At 42.1% G+C, this 26,998-nt stretch overlaps 1 protein-coding gene across 5 annotated transcripts in view; it reads left to right on the forward strand.

The window, feature by feature from the left end:
- The window catches only part of mpp7a (MAGUK p55 scaffold protein 7a), a 449,393-nt gene that overhangs the window by 365,464 nt on the left and 56,931 nt on the right, over positions 1 to 26,998 (forward strand). For all 5 annotated transcript variants that reach the window (XM_078233768.1, XM_078233807.1, XM_078233798.1 and 2 more), the window contains one exon: positions 7,540 to 7,710. In XM_078233768.1, the coding sequence (XP_078089894.1) occupies positions 7,540 to 7,710 (171 nt within the window). The remainder of the gene's footprint in view (positions 1 to 7,539; positions 7,711 to 26,998) is intronic.

Here is a 26,998-nt window from a genome sequence, read left to right on the forward strand (position 1 = left end):
GGGCCTTGAATTCATCTGCTCTTGATACTGCTTTTTGGCCCAAGCATATATCAAAAAGTCAAAGAACTGCTTACCTATGAAGTGTACTCATTTTTAAGTTGTGGATCGTAAGATCTACATATCTAATTATTGCTGTGGGACAGTAAACAGAATTTGTAAAATTAAAACACAGTATTTAATTATAAATAGTTAAACCAGTACAAAGAGAGACAATAATTGACTGCATTTTTACTGTGTGTTCAAAGAATTTGGGAGTTCTGCAAAAGATAACTCGCCTCTTGACTCCTCAAATCTTATCCACCATCTACAAGACACAAGTCAGGTGAGTGATGGCGTACCCTTCACTTTCCTGGATGAGTGCAGCTCCAACAACACTCAAGAAGCTCCTGACTGTACAGAACCAAAAGAAGGATATGTCTGCACTAGAAAGAGTGCAGAGGAGATTTAGCAGGATGTTGCGTGAGCTGGATCATTTCAGCTATGATGAGTGGCTGCTTATGCTGGGGTTGTTCTCCTTTGAGCAGAGAAGGCTATGAAGGAGGAGTTAATTGAGATGTACAATGTAGATCGAAAGAAACTTTTCCACTTAGTAGAGGAGTCAATAACCAGGGGACATAGATTTAAGATAAGGGGCAGGAGATCTCGAGGGAATTTGAGGAACAACTTTTTTATCCAGAAGATGGTGGGAATCTGGAACACACTACCTGAATGAGTGGTAGAGGCAGGAATCCTCGCAACATTTAAAAAGCATTTAGATGAGTACTTGAAACGCCATAGCATACGAGGCTACAGACCAAGTGCTGGAAAATGGGATTAGAATAGATAGATGCTTGATGCCTGGCACAGACATAATGGCCTCTTTCTGTGCTGTATGACATTTATGACTCTAACAAAGCAGCCTGTTAATTGGCATTTCATCCACCATCTTAGGCGCTCAATTCCTCCACCACAGATATGCCGTGGCAGCAATGTGTACCACCTACAAGGTGCACCGCAGCAATTCACCAAGGTTCCTTCAACAGCACCTTTGAAACCCAAGACCTCTACCACTGGGAAGGACAAAGGCAGCAGGTGCATATGAACAGCACTACCCGCAAGTTCCCCTCCAAGCCTAACACCAAGCTGAGTTGGAACTATATCGCCGTTCCTTCACTGTTGTTGGATCAAAACTCTGGGACTCTCTTAACAGCACAATGGGTGTACCTACACCACATGGATTGCAGCAGTTTAAGGAGGCAACTCAGCGCCACCTTCTCAAGGAATGGGCAGTAAAAGTTGGCCTAGCCAACAATGTCCACATCCCATGAAAGAATTAAAAAGACTTGGTAAACTAACACCCAGAAAAAATCAACATTCCAAATTAGTGTTGAAAAGAGAGACTTGTTGCCAAAGCTTTTCGTCATGCACTCATCAGGATAGATGTAAAAATGATCAATTTTAAACCATTCCAACAGCCAATATAATATGGAAGGAAAGGGTGCTGATTGGTTGGCAAACTAACACAGGCCGTGGCATTTACATTGGGAAAACAATCGGGAATTTTAGGCTCTCCAAGCTCCCATGTAATTCAAAATAAGGGCAAGGCTCATTCCTTTTGTTTGCAGAGAGTGAACCCCTGCATATAAATGTATGCCTTTTCTAGCAAGTATAAATGAACCACATTATGAACTTGACTATTTATCTTAAATTGATCATTGAGTGCAGCTGTTGGAGCAGCCAGAATTGTTCAGCAAGTGCTGACCCATCACAGAATCACGTTCTAGCAGTAGATGTTTTGGATTTTGCATATGCATAGTGCGGTCTGTGCTTTGCCTATTACAAACAAACGAAGGAACACTGCAAATTACGGTGTTATAACTTAATCTGCCAGGCAGTCCTGATATAACATGGGAAATGTTGATTTCCTTGTTTTTCTGCCTCAAATGCATTTTACTTCACAAAATGATTTGATTAGGCAAAATAAAGGCCAGTATGAAACATAGGCAGCTGAGTGATTTGAATCTTAAGTCAGTAATATCATCTTTAGTCATTGTGAAACATGGATGGAGAAAATTTGCCCGAATGAGAATGTACTGAACTAGAAAGTTGGTTTATATTGTCTTTGTTTGTTCATTCATTTCCCAGCTTTCTGCAGTTTTGGAACTAGATAAAATTGTAAAATGTGTACATGCTTATGTTGTCACGTGAGCTAAAGTTGCAGTTATGAGCTGATCATAGTGACAGACAAAACAGATGCCCAGTTTACACCCATCAACTGAATTTTGAGCATATTTGAATTTGATGTAGTTATAATCTAAGAGCAATCAAGTGTATCATACCCTCGGAAGATAAAACCCTTTTCCAATTTTTTGTACCATTTCCATTTCCTGTATTCAGAATGGGGTTTCCAAATTAGCGCTAATTTGTGCTATGGATTTATATCCTTGGAGACTTGGATTGAAACTTTCCAGACTTGCTTCACTCGTATCTTTATTGGTTGTCAAATGCAATAGACTCAGTGCCATCTGTCTGAGCCAGATTTAGATCATGATGCTAGAGGTGAAAGTAAATAATTTGAAAAATTCCTAAGCCAGAACATTAGTCTCTTTCTGGTTAATTGAGTTGGTTCATAAATTTGGCGTAATATACCACTCAAGTTTTAATATCTTCCTTCAGATAGTGCTAATTTAAATACCGTTGTGATTAAAATACTGCAATAGAACTTGAGTCTAAAATATATCAACATTTGTAAAATGTTTAAGTTCTTACTAACTCCCATTAATTGTCAATGGGAGGCAGCAGCTAATTATCTATGAGTGGTGAGTGCATACCATTCCTGGTTCTTCTGTTGGGTGATGGACCTGACTTGAAGCTGTAATTCTAAAATAAAGGTATAAATCCTCTTCGGGCTAACATTCTTTCCTTGATCAGATACAGATGTGTCTGACATTTACCATGTATTTCCACCTCTATTTTCCAATAAATTAGATTGAATTTTGCATCACGCATATGACTATTCCTGATTTTTATCAGTTTTTTCAGTCACTACATGTAATCCCTCACTCTCTTTATTCACGACTGAAACTAAATTCTTTATTTTTCTATTACGTCTAATTTTGGAATATTCCAGCAGCAGTTTAAAGTTTAGCACAGATTTTTGTCATCTTGTTGATTTCTATTTGTTTTATTGCTGCCTATATATTTGTGTCGTGAAATTAAGTAGGAGATCCTTTCACTTCTGTTGCTTTCTTGTCCATCAATAATTGTTGAATTGCTGAAATTAAACTAAAAATTCTTAGCTGTGTGGCTTTTTGCTTGAGAGCTCTGCGCACAATTTGTAACTTGTGCAGAAAGCTACCTAGATTATCTGCTTTTTGGTCATTTGTAGTATTTAGTCTCGATCAGAACCATGGCCCAGATCTTCAGGTCTCCAGATGGCTGGAAGTCCCAACATGCTGACTCCAAGAGAATTGCTTAGGAAGTTTGATCTTTCAGCTCTGCATCCCAGGACCTTCTGAAAAAGCTAAGTTTGAGTCGGAGACTTTTGACAGTTCCAGTTTATTTACCTGGATAGTTACCCAAGAAATGTTATTCAGAATAATCCTAATCTAACTCCTGGGTAACTATGGATCTGACCTCCAATTACTCACATTGTGCCCAACCACTGCCCCTCCCGCTGACTGCCAGGCTGACCCCCCCACCCAACTCCCATCTGAGCCATCTGGTCTTCCTGACCACGCTAAACTTCCAAACCGACTAACCCTGACCAGACCTGACTACCCTCCACCACTTGACTTTGACCAGATCTGACAGCCCTTGACCTGACAACCTCTCCCAACCAAACCTGACTATCCCCTAACCCACCTGCCACCTCACCCAATTACTCACTCAGCTCACCCACCCTACTATTTCTTCCATTCATTAACATTCTCACTGGACATTTAAATTTACCTGGTGGCAACTAGTGTTGCACAAAAGGGGCGAGGCTTCTGCGCTGATTCCCTTTGCTGTTTTCTGTGTGAATTTCAGTGCTGAGGGAGTTCTTCTGCCTCATGGATTGGAAGCCTGGCCCTTTTAAACATTTCCATGCATTTGGTCTGATCAGCTTTGGAGGAAGCGATTTTGACCCGTTGGACCCATGTTTCTAAAAGTTTGTTGGAGCAAGTACCCAATACATAGTGTATATCAAGATGTTGCTTTTCACAGATTAAACAGTTTACATTATATATGCAATAAAAATCTGGGAATGCTGCAATATTTGAAGACAGTGCGATGCTGTTATTCTATTAGAGAGCTTATGTTTCTGGTTGTAGATTAAATAATTTTTTGTTTGGAAAGGAAATTTTGTGCTAATCAACGGATGGATTATCCACTGCAAAGAATGCCAAATGTTCACGTTTGAGCTACCCAGTGTCTGTATTGGATATTCTAGGTCACTGTCATAACAACCCAGTTCAACTGTTTTCACTCTGCCTCAACCATGTGCCTTACCCTGAACCTCTGATACTATCCACCATCTCCCTCCTTACCAGCACCACGCCCATCAGCGTACATTTGTGCCTTTTCTACATCAGGCAGATGTTGGTGTTGTTTTGCTGGATGAGTTTTCTTGCTTAGTATGTCTTTGTGTCAAATTTGTAATAAGGGCATATGTTCAGAATTCATTCCACTTAGCATTGCAGACAATAGATTGAAGAAACTTTTCCCTATCAGTGTGGGCTGATTTCCAACCAACACCCATTTGATGAAAAGCATGTACGCGAATTCACTGTGCCACAGTTTCCAATAATTATTTTCTGTTACCCAATTTACCAGTACATTATTTATTTTGTTGAAGTAAAGTCATCCAGACTTTAGTTGAGTTCCTTTATCTCAGTAATATAAAAGCAAAATACTGTGGTAACTGTAAATCTGAAATGAAAACAGAAAATGCAGTAAAATTTCAACAGGCCTGGCAGCATCTGTGGAGAGAAAAACAGAGTTAACTTTGGGGGCGATTTTACCATCACGTTGCGCCCGTTTTCAGGCATGACGCAGTCATAAAGTGGGGCGTAAAGCGATTGGCACTGGTTTTCACGACCGGCACGATTTTACGAGCACTGGATTTCTGGCGCGGTCAGCCTCTCACCGGTTAATATATTTAAATGTATTTAAAGAAGCATTTACATGTTTTTAGCGAGGTCGGCACTCAATCGTCCGGGCTCGCCTGCCTTTATGACCTTGCCGGGAAAGGTTCTCGCCGGCGAGGAATAGACAAGCTCCCCATGAATGTGGAGCAGTCGATTTGATCTCACCAGTGGAACCAGAGGCCATTGAGGTCCCCCGGGGAGGTCGAGGGCAAGGTGGGCGGTGCCCCTTGGACAGTGCCAGACTGGGAGTGCCACCCTGGCACCTGGGCAATGCCCACCGGGCAGTGCTAATGGGTGAAGGGGGCCCGCTGCCACTCTGCAGTGATCGGTAGGGGAAGGGCAGCGGGTCCGCAATTGGTCTGGGCGGCGGGAGGGTCGGGTGGGACTGTATCTTGGACCACGGACCCCCACGATTGAGGGGGGTGGGGAAGATGCTTCAGGCTGCCTGCACTAGCAGGGGATTGACAGCTCTCTCTTTGTCTGTCAGACGCCTGCTACTGCTAATGTGCATGTGCAGCATCAGAGGCCTGCACATGCGATCTATCTTCCTCTGCAGGTTTTTGGGCATGTTAAACCCCGCCTAGAGTGGGTATTGTGGGGCCTAAAAACACACTCAAAAGACCGATCTGGAACACTCCCAGTTTCAAGTCCACCCAGCACTTAGACCAAAAATTCCCGCCTTAGAGTCCACTATGACTCTTCTTCAAAACTTCAAATTCAGAGGTAGAAATGTGATCTGTTTTATGCAGTCGAAAAGGCTTGGAGGGCAGGTGGAGCAAAATAGAAGGTCAGGTATAGGTTAGAGAGCAGGAGTGGTTAAATGACAAAGATACCATGGAATGCCAGACAAAGGGTGTGGTGATATAGTGGTATTAAAATTCAAAACTTTAATCCAGGATGGATGTTAATAGGAGGATAAAGGTTAGCACTATGAAAGTAAAATTGCAGAGTGTATTGATAGCAGAAAAAGGATCAGCACTGTCTGAAAGCAAAAACATGAGAACGAGGTACAGACTGACACATGAGATGGGGGGCAGTTGGTTGAGAATTCAAAATGGAGGACAGAGTTAATGGCATGAAGTTGTTGAACTCAATATTAAGTTCAGAAGGTTGTAAAGTACCTAATTGGATGATGAGATGCCATTCCTCCAGTTTACGTTGGACTTCACAGAATCATTGTAGCAGGCAGAACTCAGAAATGTGAGCCAAGATTTTCAATTGAAATGACACGCAACCGGAAAGTTGAGGGCATGCTAGCAGACTGAGTGAAGGTGTTCTATAAAGTGGCTACCCAGTCTTCATTTTATCTCCTCATGCGGAGGAGACCATGTTGTGAGCAGCAAATACAGTAGATTAAATTGAAAGAAACGTGATTAAATCACTACTGCATTGGAGCCTTGGACAGTGAGGAGGCAGGAGGTAAATGGGCCGGTGTTACACAACCTGCGATTGCATGGGAGGGAGATAAGGTATTATGGGTGTGAGAGAAGTGAACCATGGTGTCACAGAGGAATGCTAACAGGAGAGGTGAGATAAGATGTGTTTGGTGGTGGCACAGGAGTTGGTGGAACTCTCGGTTTGATCTACCCAGCAAATGTTATGTTCTGTCAGCAGGAGGTGAATGAAAGTTAGAGGGATTAGTCACATTACTTTTGTTCATTTCTTCACTGAGAAGCTGTATTGCCAGACAGTTCAATCAGACTTTCCGCAGTGGTGCATTTTGTGAAAGAATTAAGAAATGAAGGGAGAAATTATTTCTCTTCTAATTAAAAACACTGCACAGATGTTTACACTGTGTGTCCTGTTATACAATTCCTTATCAATTCACTATGTATTTCATTGAGGGAAGATAATATTGTATGCAGCACAGAAATATTTAACCCCAGTACGAAGAAAGGTTTTGTCTTTGTGTATATACTCTCCTATTCCTCAATTTATCAGCTGATGTGTAAATCATGGGAACTGTTGTAATTCACCGAAAGTTTAACTGATGATGCAGATTTTACAGTTTTTCTGTTAGTTTATGAATTGCAGGATACAAGTAATATCCAGGTCATTAAATCTGCTAATGACATCATATTGATGATCTTATTTTTTGGGGGTTTTGTTCAAGTTAGAGTTAAACTGTGAAGTGAATCTCAATTTGATAATTGCTTATTTTGACTTGGCCCATAGAGTCAGTTTACATATGTATGTTTATGTACCTATTTTTAAGGTTATGTATCTTTCTACAATCTGTTTATGAAGAGAAAATGTTCCACAAAACATTTTTTTAGCATTCTTTCAAAAGAAAGCATGATCACCCCAGGTGGTTTTGATGGATGGTAGAATTGTCATACATAATGCCAATTTTCTTTCTTTGTTTTGGACAATAACTTTTAATTGGGCTTCACACTGATTTAAATTGCTAACAATTCTCAAATCTTTACAGCTGGTCTCAGAAGAAGTTTTCGACTGAGCAGAAAAGATAGAAAGACTAACAAATCCATGTATGAAAGTAAAAGAAGTGAACTGTATGATACAGCAGACGTACCAACATACGAAGAAGTTGTCTCTTACCAGCATCAACCTAATGAAAAGTACAGACTGGTAGTTCTTGTTGGTAGGTGTCATTTTCTATGTCCCATTGTATTTTTGTAGCTAATTCTTTTAACCTGTATTGATCTGTTGAGATAGGTACGTGATTTTATAGGTAAATGGTTTTATTAACAATTTGTTTTGAGAATGACCATACAAATTATTGTGCTGTTCTGATCAATTTGCTTAATACTTGTCAACAAATCCTAGTAATCTTTGTGGTCAACTTTTAGCACTCGCTGCTGACTGCAAAATGTGGGCCTGTATTTACCCTTCCTATACTGTGGCTGCAATTTGTACTACCTATAGCTTATTTCAACAGCACTTTCAAGTCCCACAACATCTATCACAACACTGAGAAGAAGAACAATGTCCTCAAATGTGTACCTATGATCTAGCTAATGTGTACATCTGTTTGATTTACCTATCTTTGCAGCATGTCTCATGGTATCCTCACCCAATAAAAATCAGATCATCTTCTGGAAATTTTCAATTAATCCAACATCTAGAGCCTTTTGGGTGGGAGAGTGCATATTTTCACTACCTTTTATTTGAATGAGTGCTTTTTGATTTTACTCTTCACTGACCGAGCTCTGATTTTAAGATTGGATTTATTTATTTATGGCCCTGGTTTTTTTGAATCTGCCAGAAGTGGAAATACCTTCTCTACATTTACCCTTTCAAATCCCTTCATAATTTTAAAGAGCTCTATCAAGCCACCTCTCAGCCTTCTCTTTTCCAGAGAAAAGATTCCCAGGCAAGTCAGCCTTTCCTGAGAGTCATGACCCCTCAATTCTGGTATTATCCTTCTGCTTTTTGTGCACTTACACCAATATCTCCATATTATTTTTATACAATGGTAACCAGACTATCAACAGTTCTCTAAAGCGTGGTCTAACCAAACCTCCATGTAAAACAAAACATGATTTTCCTCCTTTTCTATTCATTTTTTAAAATGGTCATTGCCCCTTTAAATTAATTGTTTATCTGCGTCATTTTTTTTGATCCTTGATTCCATCTTGGCTCTCATTATCATAGAAACATAGAAAAACTACAGCACAATGCAGGCCCTTCAGCCCACAAAGTTGTGCCGAACATGTCCCTACCTTAGTGATTACTAGGCTTACCTATAACCCTCTGTCTTACTAAGTTCCATGTACTTATCTAAAAGTCTCTTAAAAGACCCTATCGAATCCACCTCCACCACCGTTATCCAAAGTTATTATTTTTTTAAAAGCTAGTCTTGGTAATAGTGACCATGAAACCATTGCCAATTGTTGTGAAAACTCATCTGGTGCACTCATGTCCTTGAGGGAAGGAAATCAGTTGTGTTTGCCTGGTCTAACCTACATGTGACTCCAGAGTCACAGCAGTGTGGTTGACTTGTCAGTGCCCTTTGAGATGGCCAAGCAAGTCACTCAATTGCATCAAAACTATTGCAAAGCTTACCGAAAGAAACAAAACCAGACTGCCCTCTGGCATCGACCTAGGCACTGGAAACGACAATGACAAATGCAGCTCTGTCAACCCTGCAAAGTCCTCCTTGGTATTATCTGGGGGCTTATACTAAAATTGAGAGAGCTATCTCACAGACTAGTCAAGCAACAACCTGATTAAGTCATACTCTCAGAATCATAGCTGACATCTGTCCCTGATAGTAATAGTCGGTGTGACCACCACACAGTCTGTGTGGAGACCAAGTCCCATCGTCACATTGTGGATACCCACCATCATGTTTTGTGACTGTATCATTATGTTAAATGGGAGAGATTTAGGGCAAAACCTCCAAGTTAGGTAAACAAGGTTTTCCCTTAACAAAGCCATTCTGGCTTTCCTTAATCAAGCTGATTTGTCTATTTGACCATCAATTTTTGATCTGATTTATTGTTTCTAGAAGTTTCCCCACCATTGAAGTTAAACTTTCTTGATATCACATGTAGTGAATCAAATTGGTTGAAGACTGGCATCTTGGGTGATGCTGAAGGTGTTTTCAAATACTTTAGCCTTATCTTTTGCACTGATGTGCTGGGCTTCCCCATCGTTGAGGATGGGAATATTTGTGGAGCCTCTTCCTCTGGTTAGTTGTTTAATTGTCCACCTCCATTCACTACTGGGTGTAGAATACTGCAGAGGTTGCATCTGACCTAACCCTGCAAAATTAGCTTTATTCACCATTCCACATTGGCTTAATAATGCTCCAATTCAAGATTGTCAGGACAGTTGTTTTGAGGGAGTGACTCCTTGCTGAATTACAACAAATCTCAGCTGTATTAGGCTCTTAAGAATGGTCATTATTTGAATTTCTTTTGCTTTCTCCTCCAGTACTGGAGAATTGTTTTGGTAACATCAACCATGAGTGCATTAGCCATGCAGAATCATGCGCATGTTGGAATTTAAGACCAATCTGAATAATATGTGTTGATCAAGAAGTACTGGAGTCAGAAAGGACATGCTCGTAAATGTACAGCAGGTGTACTGACTATTTTTGGCTCTGGACATCTCTAAATTAGCATCATAACTGGCCCTAGCTGCTGTTCTTCTGGATTCTTTATAACGCTGCTCTAAACTTTCCCTGAGGATTTTCAGTAATAAATCAGTTATGTAGGGTAGGTGTGGGAACAATGCACATGCTACAAATAAAAGATATGTCTGCCTATGTTACATGTTTTAATAATAGAGAACGGGGGGAAAAAAGGAGTGTTTATTATAAGCTAACTTCTCTTTTCCTCATTATTCTCTTTTAAGTTAAATTTATTTAACAAAGAAAGATGCTGCACTTTTTGATATGCTTTTATAAAGATGTTGCAGGTATATTGCAGGTTTTTTCACTAGGTTTGATAAAATCTAAACAAACTAAGTTTTGTTCAGCAGTAATATCGTTAAGGTATGGGCAAATCATATGTTAGCTGGTAACGTACTAGGACAAAAAATACAGACTAACATCACCTTTTTCTTAAAGGCCTAAGAATGTATTGTGAAACAATGCAAAATTTACTGGCAACCATCTTTCCATTGGTAATTTCATAAGTATTTCCTCCCAACATCTGCTGTGCATCAAGGAAGCCCATTCTGAAGAAGGCTTGAATTCAATTATAGAAAAATCCATCAAAGCATTCTCCCTTTTTTCTGAAGTCTGGAAGGATGCAGCTCTCTGATAACTCTGTCCAAGTGTGTTTGTGTGCGTGCGTGTGCAATGAACATCAGCAAATGTTAGAGGGAAAGGTTACAGTTATGCCCTTCTAACAGCCAAGAATGGCAAACCTGTGCAACTGTGGAGGATATTTGAAAATTCAGGCGTAGAAGTTCCGCTAAGTTGTGCCAGTCTTTCAGTGCAGTTGGCCCATAATTGTTGTCACCTGCGAAAAAGAAAGGGGAAGTTCAAGTGCAGTTACCTTTGGCATGACAAGAGTTTCTGCAATATTTTGTACTAGTTTCGTCAACATCACAATCTCGGCCAGGTTCATATGTCCTTTCTTCGTCTTTTTCAGTAATTTAAGAATTGGAAATTCACAACTGGTCAATTGACCCTGATGTAAAATGCTTATTTTTTTGTGATAAATCCATTTTCAGCTGTATTTATCAAACCATGGCAAATTACCACTCATAAGAACATCAAGGATGATTTTTGAGCTAATTTTTTAAAAAGTCATTTTAAAACATTGTCCAGCTTCACTGGTTTATGGCAGACTTCACTATGCAAATTAGGTTGAGCGGAAACACGGGGGCAGATGGGGGGGAACTTGTCAAAAACCTGTACAATTTTGGATGCAATTTTGTGCCCAAAGTGAAAACTTTACCCTTCACTATTTTAGACTGGATGTGTCTTGAGAGTTAGTTATTAAAAGAGGAGAAATCACAAAAGTCAAAAACACACCTGAACTTTCTGTCTCATCATGATGCAGTGATTATTGGCAGGTATGCCAGAGTAAAGGAGTGCAGTATGGCCAGATTCAGGTCAGAAACCATGTAATTCTCAACAGAACTCTGTCCCAGATAACAATGATAGAGTTGGCTTCCTTGGCATAAGTAGACTTTCAGGAATAAGACTGCAAGGACCTCAACTTGGTGCACACATTTCAAGGCAAGAAGCAGCAAGTCAGTTCATTTTCGGGTGAACAAACTATAATCAGTGGAGTGCCTCAGGGTTCAGTGCTGGGGCATCAACTATTTACAATCTATATTAATTACTTGGATCAAGGGACTGGGTATGTGGTTGCTAAACTTGCTGATGATACAAGTATAGGAAAGCAAGTTGTGAAAAAGACAGTATCTGCAAAGGGACATAGACAGATTATTGAGTTGGCAAAAACATTGGCAGGTGGAGTATAATGTAGGAAAATGTGAGGTTGACTACTTTAGCAGGAAAAACAGAAAAGCAGAATATTATTTAATTAGAGATTGCAGGAATCTATGGTACAGAGGGATCTGGGTGTCTTGGTACATGAATCACAAAAAGCTGGCATACAGGTGCCCCAGGGGATTGGGAAGACAAATGGAATGTTGGTCGAGATTGCAAGAGGAATGGAGTGTAAAAGTAGTGAGGGAGTGTTGCTGCAACTGTACAGGGCCTGCTTTGCCAGCTGGAAATCCCACTCTGCACGTCTGGAATGCCCTGTGCAGTTTTAGCCTCCTTACTTATGGTAAGAAATCTCACAACACCAGGTTAGTAGAAATCATAGAAACCCTACAGTGCAGAAGGAGGCCATTCGGCCCATTGAGTCTACACTGACCACAATCCTACCCAGGCCCTACCCCCATATCCCTACATATTTACCCGCTAGTCCCTCTAACCTACATATCTCAGGACACTAAGGGGCAATTTTAGCACGGCCAATCAACCTAACCCGCACATCTTTGGACTGTGGGAGGAAACCGGAGCACCCGGAGGAAACCCACGCAGACACGAGGAGAATGTGCAAACTCCACACAGACAGTGACCCAAGCCGGGAATTGAACCCAGGTCCCTGGAGCTGTGAAGCAGCAGTGCTAACCACTGTGCTACCGTGCCGCCCTTTGAATCATGAACTTTCGGAGCGCTGCTCCTTCATCAGGTGAGTGCTGATGAAGGAGCAGCGCTCTGAAAGCTCATGATTCCAAATAAACCTGTTGAACTTTAACCTGGTGTTGTGAGGCTTCTTATTGGACCCCAGTCCAATGCCGGCATCTCCACATCATCCTTACTTATGGAGAGATATAATTGCAGTGGAAACAGTTTAGAGAAGGCTCATTTGACTGATTACTTGAATTAAAGGATTTTCCAAGATTGAAAGATTGAGCCTATACTTATTGGAGTTCAGGAAAATGAGAAGCGATCTTATTGAAACATAAAAGATTCTGAGGGCACTTGACAAGGTAGATGCTAAGAGGATGATTCTTCTAATGGAGGAGTCTTGAACTTGGGGACACAGTTTAAAAAATAAGGGGTCTCCCATTTAAGACTGGGGAAGAGAATTTCAAAGTTTAATGACTTGCATCCTCATCTCAGAGAGCAACAGAGGTTGGGTCATTGAATATAATCAAGGTTGAGTTAGATAGATTTTGATCAACAAGGGAGTCAAAGGTTTTGGGGAGAGCAGGCAGGAAATTGGAGCTAAGATAATGATCAAATCAGCCATGACCTTATTGAATGGTGGAACCGGCTCGCAGGGCCAAATGGCCTACTCATGCCAATTTGCACTTTAGTGCACCACTAAAGAGGCAACTGAAGCCATATTTCATCACACATTTAGCTTCATATTTTTTAACATTAGACAGCTGGCTGCTTTATTTCCAAATTAGCATTGGACATGATTTCCTGACGTGCACAAATTAAAGAGGTTAATTATTCCATTGAAGTACAATTGGTATATTGCTTTCAATGGAAAATCATGTCCCTCAATTCACATGTTCTCAAGGATGTGTATGATTTCATTCTGAGACAATCAAATGTGACTTTATTCTGAAGAATCATAGAAGAATCATAGAATCTCTGCAGTGCAGAAAGAGGCCATTTGGCCCATCGAACCTGCACTGACAACAATCCCACCCCGGCTCTATCCCCTCAATCCCACATATTTACGCTGCTAATACCCCTGACACTAAGGGGCAATTTAGCACAGCCAATCAACCTAATTCGCACATCTTTTGATTGTGGGAGTAAACCGGAGCACTCGGAGGAAATCTATGCAGACACGGGGAGAATGTGCAAATTCCAAATAGACAGTTACCCAAGGTGCAAGGAACAATGATCGACCTATAGTGCAGTTGTGGCCAATAACAACTCTACATGAGTCCTATACTTAGCAGCGAATAGATACAACAAAACACATAGGTGTACCAGTACTCTCATTGAACACACGTTGGGATGCCAAATCAAGGGTTCAGATCCTCACACCAGTGCATAGGCACCTTACAATGTGTCCCAGAAAAGACACTGAAATTTTATCACAACATGCTACCTCGTGTTGCCATGAGCAAAGAGCTTGTACCGTGTATGCTTATGACTATGTACATGGTAACACTGGCTAAATGGACTTGAAACAAATATGTTCCCTGGGATAGATGAAAACCAAATTGATTTGTGATGCACAGGCAAACATTATGTGGGAACTGATGGACACTGGGAAGTTACAAATATATTGGAACCAACTAATGGATCCATGTTCGAAAAGGATGACCAAACACGACACCAGAAACCACAGCCCCTTTTGTCTTGCTTCCAGTCCATGTGAAATGATGAAATCAATTAACATAAATCAATTAACTGCCTGCTTAGATTCAGAGGGAAAGATCCTGCCTGACCAAGCTTTGTAAAGTTTTTGAACAAGTGACAACATATGTTGACTTAAGCCTGTGATAAACTGTACTTCGATTTTAAAATATGTTTTACATGCAAAATTATGACTTAAATTCAAATTATAGAATTCATGGTGAACCATGGATGGATTGAATGGATAACAAATCAGCTAAAGGGTAGAAAACAGTGCATGTCTGATGGAGGAGTTATAGTAAAGTGAGGGAAGGGGGGCCGAATTAGATGCCTATGGGTTCAATTCTGGCACACTGCTGTTTCTAATTTACATAAACAAATAACCTGGATTCAGAAACTCAATGCAAGGTGATCATGTTCAAGATCACAGCAAATTAAGAATGGCTGTAGAATTGGGCAAGACATATCAGCAATTACATAAGATATGTAAGTGCGCAAAGCATTACTGATGGAATTTGATGTTTATAAGTGTACGGGCTACATATAGCAAAAAAAACCACACATTCATGCATATTTTCTGAAAGGTACTTAAATAACAAAGGATGAAACTGAAAGGGATCAAGATGTCTGTAGATTTGATACTGAACATGCCCAATCAATGCAGAAAGCAGTCAACAAAGCCGTACAATATAGCCACAGTAGAATATAAATCAGAGGAGATAATTATCAAACTTCATATGCTGAAGTAATGCCATTTCATCCAAAGCCCACCTGGCTCTCTAAGGGCAGTGTAAGAAACAACATGGCAGTTTCAAAGAGGAGCAAGGGAGTTTTCCCAGTGACTTTGTCAATATTTATCTCTCAACCAACACTGAAAACCGATTACTGGGTTACTTATTACATTTCTGCTTATGGGAGCTGGCTGTGAGCAGTTTGAGTTCAGGATGTCTTGAAGTACAAATGCAAGTTCTTTTAATTTTGTATTGCACTTCCTTAATTTTAAGCCATATATCTGTAATTTTCTTAACCTTAATATTGCTGTACCATTGCTATTGTCACCAAAACATTCTTGTTTGATTCTGCATATTTTTATGGAGACCAGGAGTCAGGAACCAGACATGGTTTCGGGTTCCATCCTTGTTTGGCATGCTTTAAGCATGCCCAACCCAATTCCCAAGGTTGTGGCCACTCAAAAGCCAGAGGGCGTGTTTGCTGTCCAATCATAGTTGATGGGCAAGTTCCTAGCATTTGGGGTGGGGGCTCTCTTGCACTCTGAGATCAGCAGCCCCAAAGGCCCAGGTGGATGCTGCTGATGTGAGGACACAGAGGCAAGAACAGGTAGGTTAACTTTATTTTGTAAAATGCCACAGCTGTCTGACCATTATCCTGGAGGGCAACACCTCCAGGGAATGGACAGCAGCTGCAATTGTGGCACAGCAAGCATCATAAATAGTGGAGTGAAGGAGGAGGTCCCTTTATCTTGATTTCTCGAGGAATTAAGGGCTATGGGGAGAGAGCGGGTAAATGGAGTTGAAATCAACCATGATTGAATGGTGGAGTGGACTCGATGGGCCGAATGGCCTTACTTCCGCTCCTATGTCTTATGGTCTTATGGTCTTATGACAACCCCCCCCCCACCACCACCATCGGCCAATGTGGGCTGCATGCTTTGCCAAATGGAAATCCCACTCTGCACATAAATGGGGCTTTAATTAACCCCTCAATTAAATATAAGTACTCTACATTGGCTACCCACTGCTTGCTGAGCCAGCCTTTTTAAAAATGGCTCAGGATTGTGTTGGGGAACCAGCACTAGTAGTGCCATGTTACACACCCACCTGCCTCCAATCCAGAATCTGGTTTGTTTTAAAAATCCAGCCCCTTGTATCCCATTTTAAAAAAACTACACGAAACATTCCAATGTTGACATTACAAGAATAACCTGTTTCCTGTTTCACAGTGTACCCATTTAGGATGTGTACCTCAATTGCTGAGATGCAGGGAAACAAAGATGTGTGAGCAGTAGAGGGATGCTGGAAATGTCATTCAAAAATCTGTTCATATTTGACTAACCAAAAAACCCTTTTCGGTTCTTAGCTGGCGTTCGTATTTTGACATGCCATTGTAATTCATTTCTAAATTTGTAGCAAAGACCAGCACTTGACAATTGCACAAGCACTTCAGGACTATAACAAGAGATCATTGGACTCAGCATGCCCATTCCTATTTAATAAACCTTAATTTCAACTATCCATCCTCTCCTACAATTCCTCAGTCTTTCTGCACCAGAAAAAGTGTCTTACTGCTGCAGGGAGCTAATAGTTTTGCAACTCGACTGCTTTAAATTTATTTTTTGGGGTTGAATGAGTCCTGGGCTAAGATTGCAGCAGGGAGCAATAGTACAGACGCTCAACTCGCTGCCAAAAAAGTAGATCTATCTGTCAATTGATATCTGTGGAATCTTGAATTTTCCCAGCCACCTCATCAGAAACTACCCAACCCCTACCAGGAGAAAGCAGCAGTTTCAATTTACAAGGGCTATTAGGATAACCTGACTCCTACTCCTAAATCTACTTTCCTGAGAGCATAGGAGAGAGTGGTAATATACAGATAGGGATCAGGAATGTTGTGTCTATTGTGGCAGTAGAGTTTCGCTTAAAAAACTGGGGGTGATGTTCCACCCGAGTTTCTGCTTATATGAATTCTGTCTTGAAATATTCCTTGACTAAATAACATTAATAAGGCATTATCCTTGCATTTTGACTGAATATCAAATAATTCACAAGTAGCATTCTGATGAATCTGTACAATTGCGATAATGCTGTACAGAAGTATCGTTGTGCAGTCAATTAGTCATCCTTTTTGAGAATTTTGAGAATTTGTAAATTTGATTTATAATGCTCGGCCCAAAAGAGCAGGTTAATTTAAGTTAAAATAAACAGATTTGTTCTTTCGTTTGGCTTGCAATAAGTTAACCACCCACGAGTGACTTGCAGCTGATTTTTATGCTTGTAAAATCATCCAACAACATGCTTGAATGAACTTTACATCCAGCACAATAATTATGGAAATGCAGACCTGTGACACATCACTTTTGAACACTGCCTTCAGCAGATACTTCGAGAGATCCCTTAATGTTAAATTATTGTCGATTTTTAACAATCAGGTATGTCGATAGTTGGGGAAATCAATCGGCAAAGATTAATCGGACTCCTAAACTGGAATTAATGCTGAATATGAAAATATGATGTCATCCAGTTCAATTAAAAGACAATATCACCCATTTATCTTGATCTCCTTTATGTTGGAATAAAACTTAATTTGACCAAATGATGAAGCCCTTTTAGGCCTGTACATTGGTACCAAATTTTACCATCTGTACTTACATCAGCATAAAATCTGGCAAATTTGCTTTGAGATTATTGTGTAAGTCCCTAATGTTATCAAGGGAGCCTTCCATAGTATCTTGAGACACAATATATGACCCTGATCGAGCAGCTCCTCCAACAGAAGGAGGTTCACCAAATCTGAGAGAAGGGAGCTTTCCTGAAATTTGCAGTGGTAAGACGATAGGAAGCTGTACGTCTGCATACATTGAGAAACTGCTTATGTGAACAAAATTAGGATGGTTCTCAACATTTTCTCCCAGGATTGTACAAGACATAATTTTTTATTTTTGAAAGAATGCTAGGGAAGGTGTGTTCTGAAGAACGTTTCCTGCTGGTTGGAGTGGGAAATTGTGCTCAATTTCATACTCGGAACCTCAATTATTCGTACATGAGTAGCTCTCTAAATCACATCTGCCTCATCTTTACCTATGGGGTCGAAAGGTCTGGGCCCCACATTCAAATGCTGCCTGAGCGCACTCATGTCACTCTCTCCAGCTCAACAGTCCGTGCAGCAGAAAAAAACTCCCGAGGTATGGCCACGACTCCCTCATTGTATGATAAGAGTAAACACCAAGATGTTTGTTACCCGAAGAATGGTGAGTCTCACCTTTCCAGCCTGGGAGGCCATAGCAAGTCAGGTCAGTGTGGCTGGCAATCTCTCCGTCATCCAATGCAGAAAGAGGATGAATTATCTCATCAGCTCTACCAGGTTAAGTAAATCTTTAGCTCACTCAAATCTCTCACTCTCATCATGCCATTATGCAGTCAAATGGTTATTGCCTTCAGGGATCACACATATTAGCAGGGGACACATAGCAACACTGCCTGTCTCATGGATACTTTCACATCACCATCTCTTGCATCACGTCGCACCATCTCTATCCTCAGCTCTTTCTTGGGAGAGCACACCACACACAGGAGGCTTACAATTTCCCAACCTTTGTTCCATCCCTTCTTACATTTATTCGTTTTGTCTTCACAATGTCCAAGACTGTACACGATAGAAGGGGGGGAATCCCAGAAGAGAGGAGGGACAACCAAAACCACCGAGCTGTCGAAACTTGAGGAGTCATGATGTGGCGATGCCGGCGTTAGACTGGGGTAAACACAGTAAGAAATTTAACAACACCAGGTTAAAGTCCAACAGGTTTATTTGGTAGCAAATGCCACTAGCTTTCGGAGTGCTGCCCTTCGTCAGGTGGAGTGGAGAAACGCTCACAAACAGGGCATACAGAGACACAAACTCAATTTACAAAATAATGATTGGAATGCAGTCTTTACAGATAATCAAGTCTTAAAGGTACAAACAATGTGAATGGAGAGGGCATTAGGCACAGGTTAAAGAGATGTGTATTGTCTCCAGACAGGACAGCTAGTGAGATTCTGCAAGTCCAGGCAAGCTGTGGGGGTTACAGATAGTGTGACATGAACCCAAGATCCCGGTTGAGGCCATCCTCATGTGTGCGGAACTTGGCTATCAGTTTCTGCTCAGCGACTCTGCGCTGTCGTGTGTCGTGAAGGCCGCCTTGGAGAACGCTTACCCGAAGATCAGAGGCCGAATGCCCGTGACTGCTGAAGTGCTCCCCAACAGGAAGAGAACAGTCTTGCCTGGTGATTGTCGAGCGGTGTTCATTCATCCGTTGTTGTAGCGTCTGCATGGTTTCCCCAATGTACCATGCCTCGGGACATCCAATGTCCCGAGCATCAGCCCCAGCCCACCACAAGAGGAAGCTGAGGAGCCATCAGAAGATCATCTCTCACTGCATTCACATGCACCTCCACCAGTTCAGAGACACATTCACCTGTGTAGATCAGGCTCGCACTCAGTTTCTGGAGAACACCTCACTGATACGTCTTCACTGCAGTCAGTGGCAATGGCAACCCAGGTCTCTGGAACTCTGAGGGCTGCTTGGGATCAGACAATAGCTGAGTCCAAGTCAGATGATGAGCCTCTGCGTGCGACCACTGAGACAATTCTGGAGATTCAAAGGCTGCGGCAGAGCATCAGGCGGAGATGCAAAAGTCATTCAGCAGATTAGAGCGGACAATGGAAGACTCTGTCCACATTCTGTCTGATGACGTGACTCCAACATGCCAGCACCTTGATCCAGCAGGTATTGTCAGATATGCAGTCGGACCTGCACTCCCATATAGGCATTGGTGGCAAGGGGGCTGGGCACCTTGACTCTCCCTCCAGCTGCCCCTCTCATCAAGGAGTTTGAGAGGGACCCTCAGGCACCCACATGGAGGATATGCATCAGGTGGATATGCCAGGGGCCCCCCATGTAGGATACTCCAAGGTTGTCCAGCTGCTAACAGTCTCCTCTGCCTGTGACCACATCCACTCCTGCTGGTCAGGCTGAGGAGGATGCATTTGCCCCTGAGCAGAAGATTCTTATCAGACCAAGGCCCTGCAGACCTTGGGCCACCAGAGAATGTCGGACAAGGTCATCAAAGACAACAGGGAATAGCAGTCTCCAAGCTGTTTCCACCTCTGCTGTAGACGTTGGGACTGCAACCAGGCGTAGGGTTCGGAAAATTAAGGAATCTTAACATCATTTCTGGGTCACAGGTTTTCAATCACTGTATAAACCCTTCACTTTTGTAAATACGTTTAATGTCAATCAGAATCATTTGATCATTTGAAGGCATCATGCATATTCATTTGTGTGCCTTCATTGCCATCCTTCCACTTAATCATCGCCTCCCTTTCTGAACTTCACAATCATTTACCAGATCCCTGTGTGATGTCAGAGAGATGTGTCAAAATTTTTATTGGAATTGTGAGCTAAATGAATATTGCTTGTGAGATTATAAGGGCTGCTCAGCAGCCTAAAGGAATAGCTGCCGTTATGTCTCCTTAGCGGTAGTGGCAAAGCACAAGACCTGGTCCCCAACCAGGCGCTCATTTCATTGTCAACTATTGTTTCCAATTAAGGTAGCCACAAACTGCATCAAGTTCTTTGACACAGCGTTAACGCTGCTGTGTCGACTTTCACTTCCCAGGACGTGCACATGCAGGATTCACCACTGACCTATCCACCATGACCTGGTGAACCATGAGGGTTGAAAGTACAAATGCAAATGGAGAACTTGCTGTCAGTGTGACTGGTTGTAAATTACTTGCAGTGTAATGGCATGGCATTAAGGGACAGTGGGAATGTGGTAACCCCAGTGTACCAGGCACAAACGTGCATTATGAGCTTCTGATGATTGCACACAAGTTGAACATGAATGGAATGGAACCCTTTCCAGCAAATGAATGTCAGGGGCTAATGCCCTGGAGCCCTTCGAGTCACATGCACTCGTATGAAGCCTGAGATAGCTGCAAAACCATTAAATCTAACAACTTGGCTATCTTCATCAAAAGTGAGGTGAACAAAATGCCAACCCGCACACTTAACATCTCAATCCCACAGAGCCATTAATGACATGCACCACATCATCAAACTCAAACAAAAGCATTTGGAATACTGCGTCCAGTTCTGGTCGCCACACTACCAGAAGGACGTGGAGGCTTTGGAGAGAGTACAGAGGAGGTTTACCAGGATGTTGCCTGGTATGGAGGGGCTTGGTTATGAGGAGAGATTGGGGAAACTGGGGTTGTTCTCCTTGGAAAGACGGAGGATGAGGGGAGACTTAATAGAGGTGTATAAAATTATGAAAGGCATAGATAGGGTGAACGGTGGGAAGCTTTTCCCCGGGTCGGTGGTGACGTTCACGAGGGGTCATAGGTTCAAGGTGAAGGGGGGGAGGATTAACACAGATATCAGAAGGACATATTTCACACAGAGGGTCGTGGGGGCCTGGAATGTGTTGCCGGGCAAGGTGGTGGAGGCGGACACACTGGGAACGTTTAAGACTTATCTAGACAGCTATATGAACGGAGTGGGAATGGAGGGATACAAAAGAGTGGTCTAGTTTGGACCAGGGAGCGGCGCGGGCTAATTGTTCCTGGTTTCTCGTTTCAAGCCTTCATTCTACGATCATCTTGCTGGTGCCAGTACAGAGTGAGACTGCGGATAGTTGGGAACCTGTCTCGGGGGCAGGGAATTCATATGGTGTTCGTGGAAGTGGAAATGACTAGGGTTGGGAAGCATTTTCCGATCGGGGCCATTGTGATCTCCTGGACTCGTTTCGATCGCCTCAGGGGGTCGGAGAGGAATTTCCCTGATTTTTTTTTTTCCCCATATTGGCCCTGGGGTTTTTCACTCTGGGTTTTCGCCTCTCCCTGGAGATCACATGGTCTGGAATGGGGGGGTGGGGGTAAGTTAATAGGTTGTAATGAACAAAGCATCATAGCTGTGAGGGACAGCTCGGTGGATAGGATATTGGTATGTAGATAGGCTGGAAAATTGGGCAGGGATCCTGGATTCAGGATTCAATCCTGGACCGGGGAGCGGCGCGGGCTTGGAGGGCCGAAGGGCCTGTTCCTGTGCTGTATTGTTCTTTGTTCTTTGTTCTTTGTTCAACTCTCCAACCTCAGATCTGGCATTCTGATTTCACTTAACCTGCGCATGAGATATGATTGGCTGCCCTCTGGGTCGTTATCCATACCAAATGAAGAAAGCCCATCAGAGGCTTTCATTGATTATCTGGTATATATGCAGCACTTCTGCCTCCTGCATTCCCATTTTTCACATTCCTATGTATTAATGCAGTAAAGGACTTATTGTACAGTGAAGACCATGACTTTTTGCCACCTCTTGTTGTAGTGCTAGAAATGGCAATGGCCCCAATGGAACCTTCTCAAGGAGATCTTCCACTTTTCTCTGATCTCTGACCACATTTTAGTGTTTTGAGTGCAAGTAAATTGAGGGTGCCCCGTGTAGAGCTCCTAGTGCAGCCCACACTAACTCTCTGACCCTTTCCGTCCGTAATGCCTGCACCATTAAATCGACTTCACAAGGTGGTGCTGCTCAAACATTTTGTCAAAACTAACTTTGATCCTCCCTCTGTGCCTCCAATCTTCCTTGAACCCCACAGTGTGCAGGTAGAGATCTCCGTTTATTCTCCAACCTCCCCCAATAATCCTGGATCCAATTGTCATTGTTGTGGATATTCCAACCCTCCCACCTGAAGCCATAACTGCTGATGTCCTGATGTCCACTGTGGGATTCGCCCCTCCCCATCTCGAGGCTGTCTGCACAATCATATACAGAGGTAACCCCCTCCCACCATCAGGAAAGTTTCCCAAATCCCACATAGTGTTACCTCCTCCTCTTTTACAGGCTGCAGATAGTCATTGAGTCGTACAGCACAGAAAAAGCCCTTCGGCCCATGGAGTCTGCACCTACAATAACTACCACAAAAGTCATACTAGTCCCATTTTCAAGCACTGATCCCATATCCTTGAATGTTATGATATTTCAAGTGCTCATCCAAATACATTTTAACTGTTGTGAGCTTTCCAGCGTCCACTACCTTCCCAGGTAGTACATTCCAGATTCTCACCACCCTGAGTGAAAAAATGTTTTCTCAAATCCCCTCTGAATTTCCTGCCCCTCACCTAAAACTATGCCCCCTCATGATTGACTCCGAAACCAAGGGCAACAACTGCTTCCTATTCACCCTGTCATACCCCTCATAATCTTTTACACCTGAATCCTGTCCCACCTCAGCCTTCTTTGCAGGACTTCATCCCCCTTTCTACCAGTTGTTGGTATCAATGTGAACCATGACCTCTGACTGTTCACCCTCCCCATTCAGCCGTTCAGTGACATCCTTGACTCTGGCACCAGGAAGATAACACACCAGCCTGGAGTCCTGTCCGTGGCCGCAGAAACGACTTTCTACTCCCCAAAATATTGAATCCCCTGCCATTATTGCTCTTCCATTCTTGCTCTTTCCCCCGCCCCTACTTGTGCACCTGAGCCAGTGCGTGAACAGGGCTCTGGCTGCACTCACCATAGGAACCATTACTCTCACCGATTTCAATACAGAAGAATGGTTCTTCAGTGAGGTGCCCTCTGGCATTCCTGACTACCTGCCCTACCCTCTTCTTCCGACTGCTGCTCACCCATTCCATCTCTAAGTGCACTTCCTTAAACTGCGGGGTGACCCTGTCTAAATGTCAGATCCTAGTTGTGTTTTCTAAAGAGCTACCAATTTTAAAAAGAACCCCACACCTAAGTATTTGGTGGATTTCCCCTATTTTCATTCTGGCTAGGTTATTTTGCTGTTAGTTTATGGAGTTTGGTTTATATTTTATTTCTATTACAAGATAGAATCCATTCTGCACCTATCGTATATTGTGCAATCAAATCTGTAGCTTTCACTATCATTGCTCTGTAAACAGAGAGCATGACAAAAAAACATTTTGTGAAGAAGAGAAAGCAAATTTTTGGCAGAGATCGTTCCTCTTGTGGTGCCATGCATTCTCGTTCCTGCAGTCCTCACAGATCAAATATGACTCCCAATCCACTGCCAGTACAAGGCAGTGTGATTGTTGAAAAAAGGGAGGTAAGAAAAGAAAGACCAGGGAGAAAGCAAAGGTTCCCAGCACGACACCTTAGCCAAAAAGCCAGTATGCACCACCGCTCCACTAGGACTAACCCCCAGAATGCAGAATACATCCATTAACTCTGAATTCCACATAAACAATCAATTCCCTCCAGGGAGATGAAGACAAAAGACCACAAACTGACATCCACGGGGACATGGAAGCCACATGCCACCAGGGCTTTGCACTGAAATCATCAGAGATCATTCCGCTCAATTAACAGCATCACACTTCAGTAAAGAGAGTTTTTGCACATCTCAGAATGTGGGATTTGCTTGCAAGGCCAGCATTTATTTTCCACCTATAGTTGCAGAGTAAGTGTTGATCCATTTGAGTGGCTTACTGCACTACTTCAGAAGACAATTTAGAATCAACTACTTTGATCTGGTACTGGAATTATGTTATAGACTAAGCAGGTTCTCTAAAGGAACCAGTTGAGCCTTCTACAACTATCCAACATGATTACTTATGCAAACACCAGCTTCTTATTTTTAAGATTTAAAAAAAAACTTCACTCATATTCTCAAACTGCTATGGTGGCACATTCTCTTGATTATTAGTCCAGTAACATAAGCACTCACTTGCTGTGCCTGCATTAATTTACCAATGAAAATGTTCTCAAAAAATTATGAATATATTTACAAGTGTTTTCATTGGGAAATGTATTTTTAAAAAATGTTTTTCTTAAGTCTACATAGTACTGTGGGGCAACAGTGACTGCACATTCTTGATCCCCCTTCCTTCTACCCTTGACCCCATTTCCCCAGTGACATGTGGTTAGTGTTAAATACAATTGGATCACTCACGGGTTGACACAGTTCGTGACATAGAACATTCTTAGATCAGCATGAGACCAGTGAAAATGAGGTTATTCTGCCCAGAATAACTTATTCATAATTTTAAAAAAGATTTCTAAAATTATACCACAATGCTACTCGATAGCTTGTCAGGTAGGATGAAATATTGGATTTCTTTTTTAAGGGTTTAAATTCAGGTAGTCTACACTGACAGTTAAATTTGAGTCTTTAGTAGACAAGTTTCCCTTATTCTCACCCAAGCATTAAATAGAGCATTTTACAGCAGTTGATTTCTAGTCCATTCCCACAGAAGTGTTCCTTGTATGAAAGAGTCAACACTAGCTGTGAATGAAGCTTAATGGACCATGACCTGTTGCTTTTCCAGTTCACTAAAGAATGTGTAATAGCAGATAACGGCACTGGAAATCCAGTGGTTTTAAACTGCAGTGAAAAGTATCGCTGTTCTTACAGATCTCAGGTTGCATTTTTTCTTATCATGTGACAGGAAAAATTGTGTTCTGCACATTCAGCCGAGAAGGTTTCCTTGACTGAATAATTACCCTGATCTACTGGCTGAAAAGTGTTTAATGCATTTGTCTGAAATTTCTCTCCATGCTATTTCAGGAAAGCCTTTAACTCATTTAAAAAAAAACTGGTGGGTGACTCCTTTGGAATAACAGAATAATCTCAGGCAAACGCATTTTAAGAAATCATGTGCTAACGTCATATTGTGTAATTTCAGAGAAAGTGAGGTGTCAGCATGCAATATTTCATATGTGGCCTGACTAATGTCTGGTATAAATTTGATGCAACATCTATGCTTTTACACTGAATGTTCCCAAGATAAACTTCCAGAACTCTGCTTGTCTATTTCTGGGATTTTCTACTTGTCCTCTTACCTTTAAATTTTTGTGTAATGTCATGTTCCAGTATGTTAAGAATTCTCAGTGAATATTTTATGGGCGGGATTCTCGGGCTGCATGCTGTTCATCCATCGCTGTTGATGGGATTTTTCATTGAGTCCACATCATAGAAACATAGAAAATAGAAGCAGGAGTAGGTCATTATGCCACTGGGAAACCCGTGGCGGAGGTGCACTGTCGGCGGGACCGGAAGATCCTTCTGGCATGAACCGCCGGAGAATTCTGGCCTATGTTTTTAAAAACCACTAAAGGTACAAAAAGATGGCTGGATGAGGAACACCTGACTTCTCTTGCGGATTAAAATACTCCTCATCTTAACAAGGCACAGACTTGATGCCTTTTCCCTGAAACTAATTCAAAAGGGTGATTTCAAAAACACACTCACTATCTCAAACTCTTAGGGTGTGACAGCACACAGGCTCTGGCCACCCAGCTTATTTTAGTTGAAGTGACGGTCTTATAAGCAAAGGGCTCTCAGTAAGCTGTGAGGCTTTTTTGGAGTTGAATTTCCAGCATGTTGGTTTTCTGGCAAACTTAAATTTGGAACAGGTTGGGGAGAGTCCTTCCCTCACTACCCAGCTATTTCTGTTCATTACCCTGGCTGCTTCATTGGCGCGATGGTTTTCTGAAAGCCTCGGCAGGCAGAATTCTTCAATTTCTTTTCTAAATGCTGTCTCCTGCAGGAAAGGTAAAGTGCAGTTGGCCAGCTGCTTTGCTGTTTTTTCCTTCCATATTGCAAACACAAAGAAAAAAAAGTTAAGAGGTGGATCCGATGATGCCATGCCATCGACCTGGCCACCCAGCTTATTTGCCTAAGGACTTTGGACTTATAACAGGTCACATGGGTTAGACGGTCATGTTTGTTGCCTGCTTTTAAAGGAGTCAGAATCAGCTCTACAGAGAGATAGGGGGATTTTCCATCCCCATTTTCCGCAGGTGGGAAATTCGGAGGGGTCAGAGAATTCAGTTGGAATCCCAAAATGGCATTTACGCTGAGTTAGTCCCTGCCTGGCC

Source organism: Mustelus asterias, chromosome 2 (genome assembly GCF_964213995.1).
Source record: "Mustelus asterias chromosome 2, sMusAst1.hap1.1, whole genome shotgun sequence".
Lineage (NCBI taxonomy): Eukaryota > Metazoa > Chordata > Chondrichthyes > Carcharhiniformes > Triakidae > Mustelus > Mustelus asterias.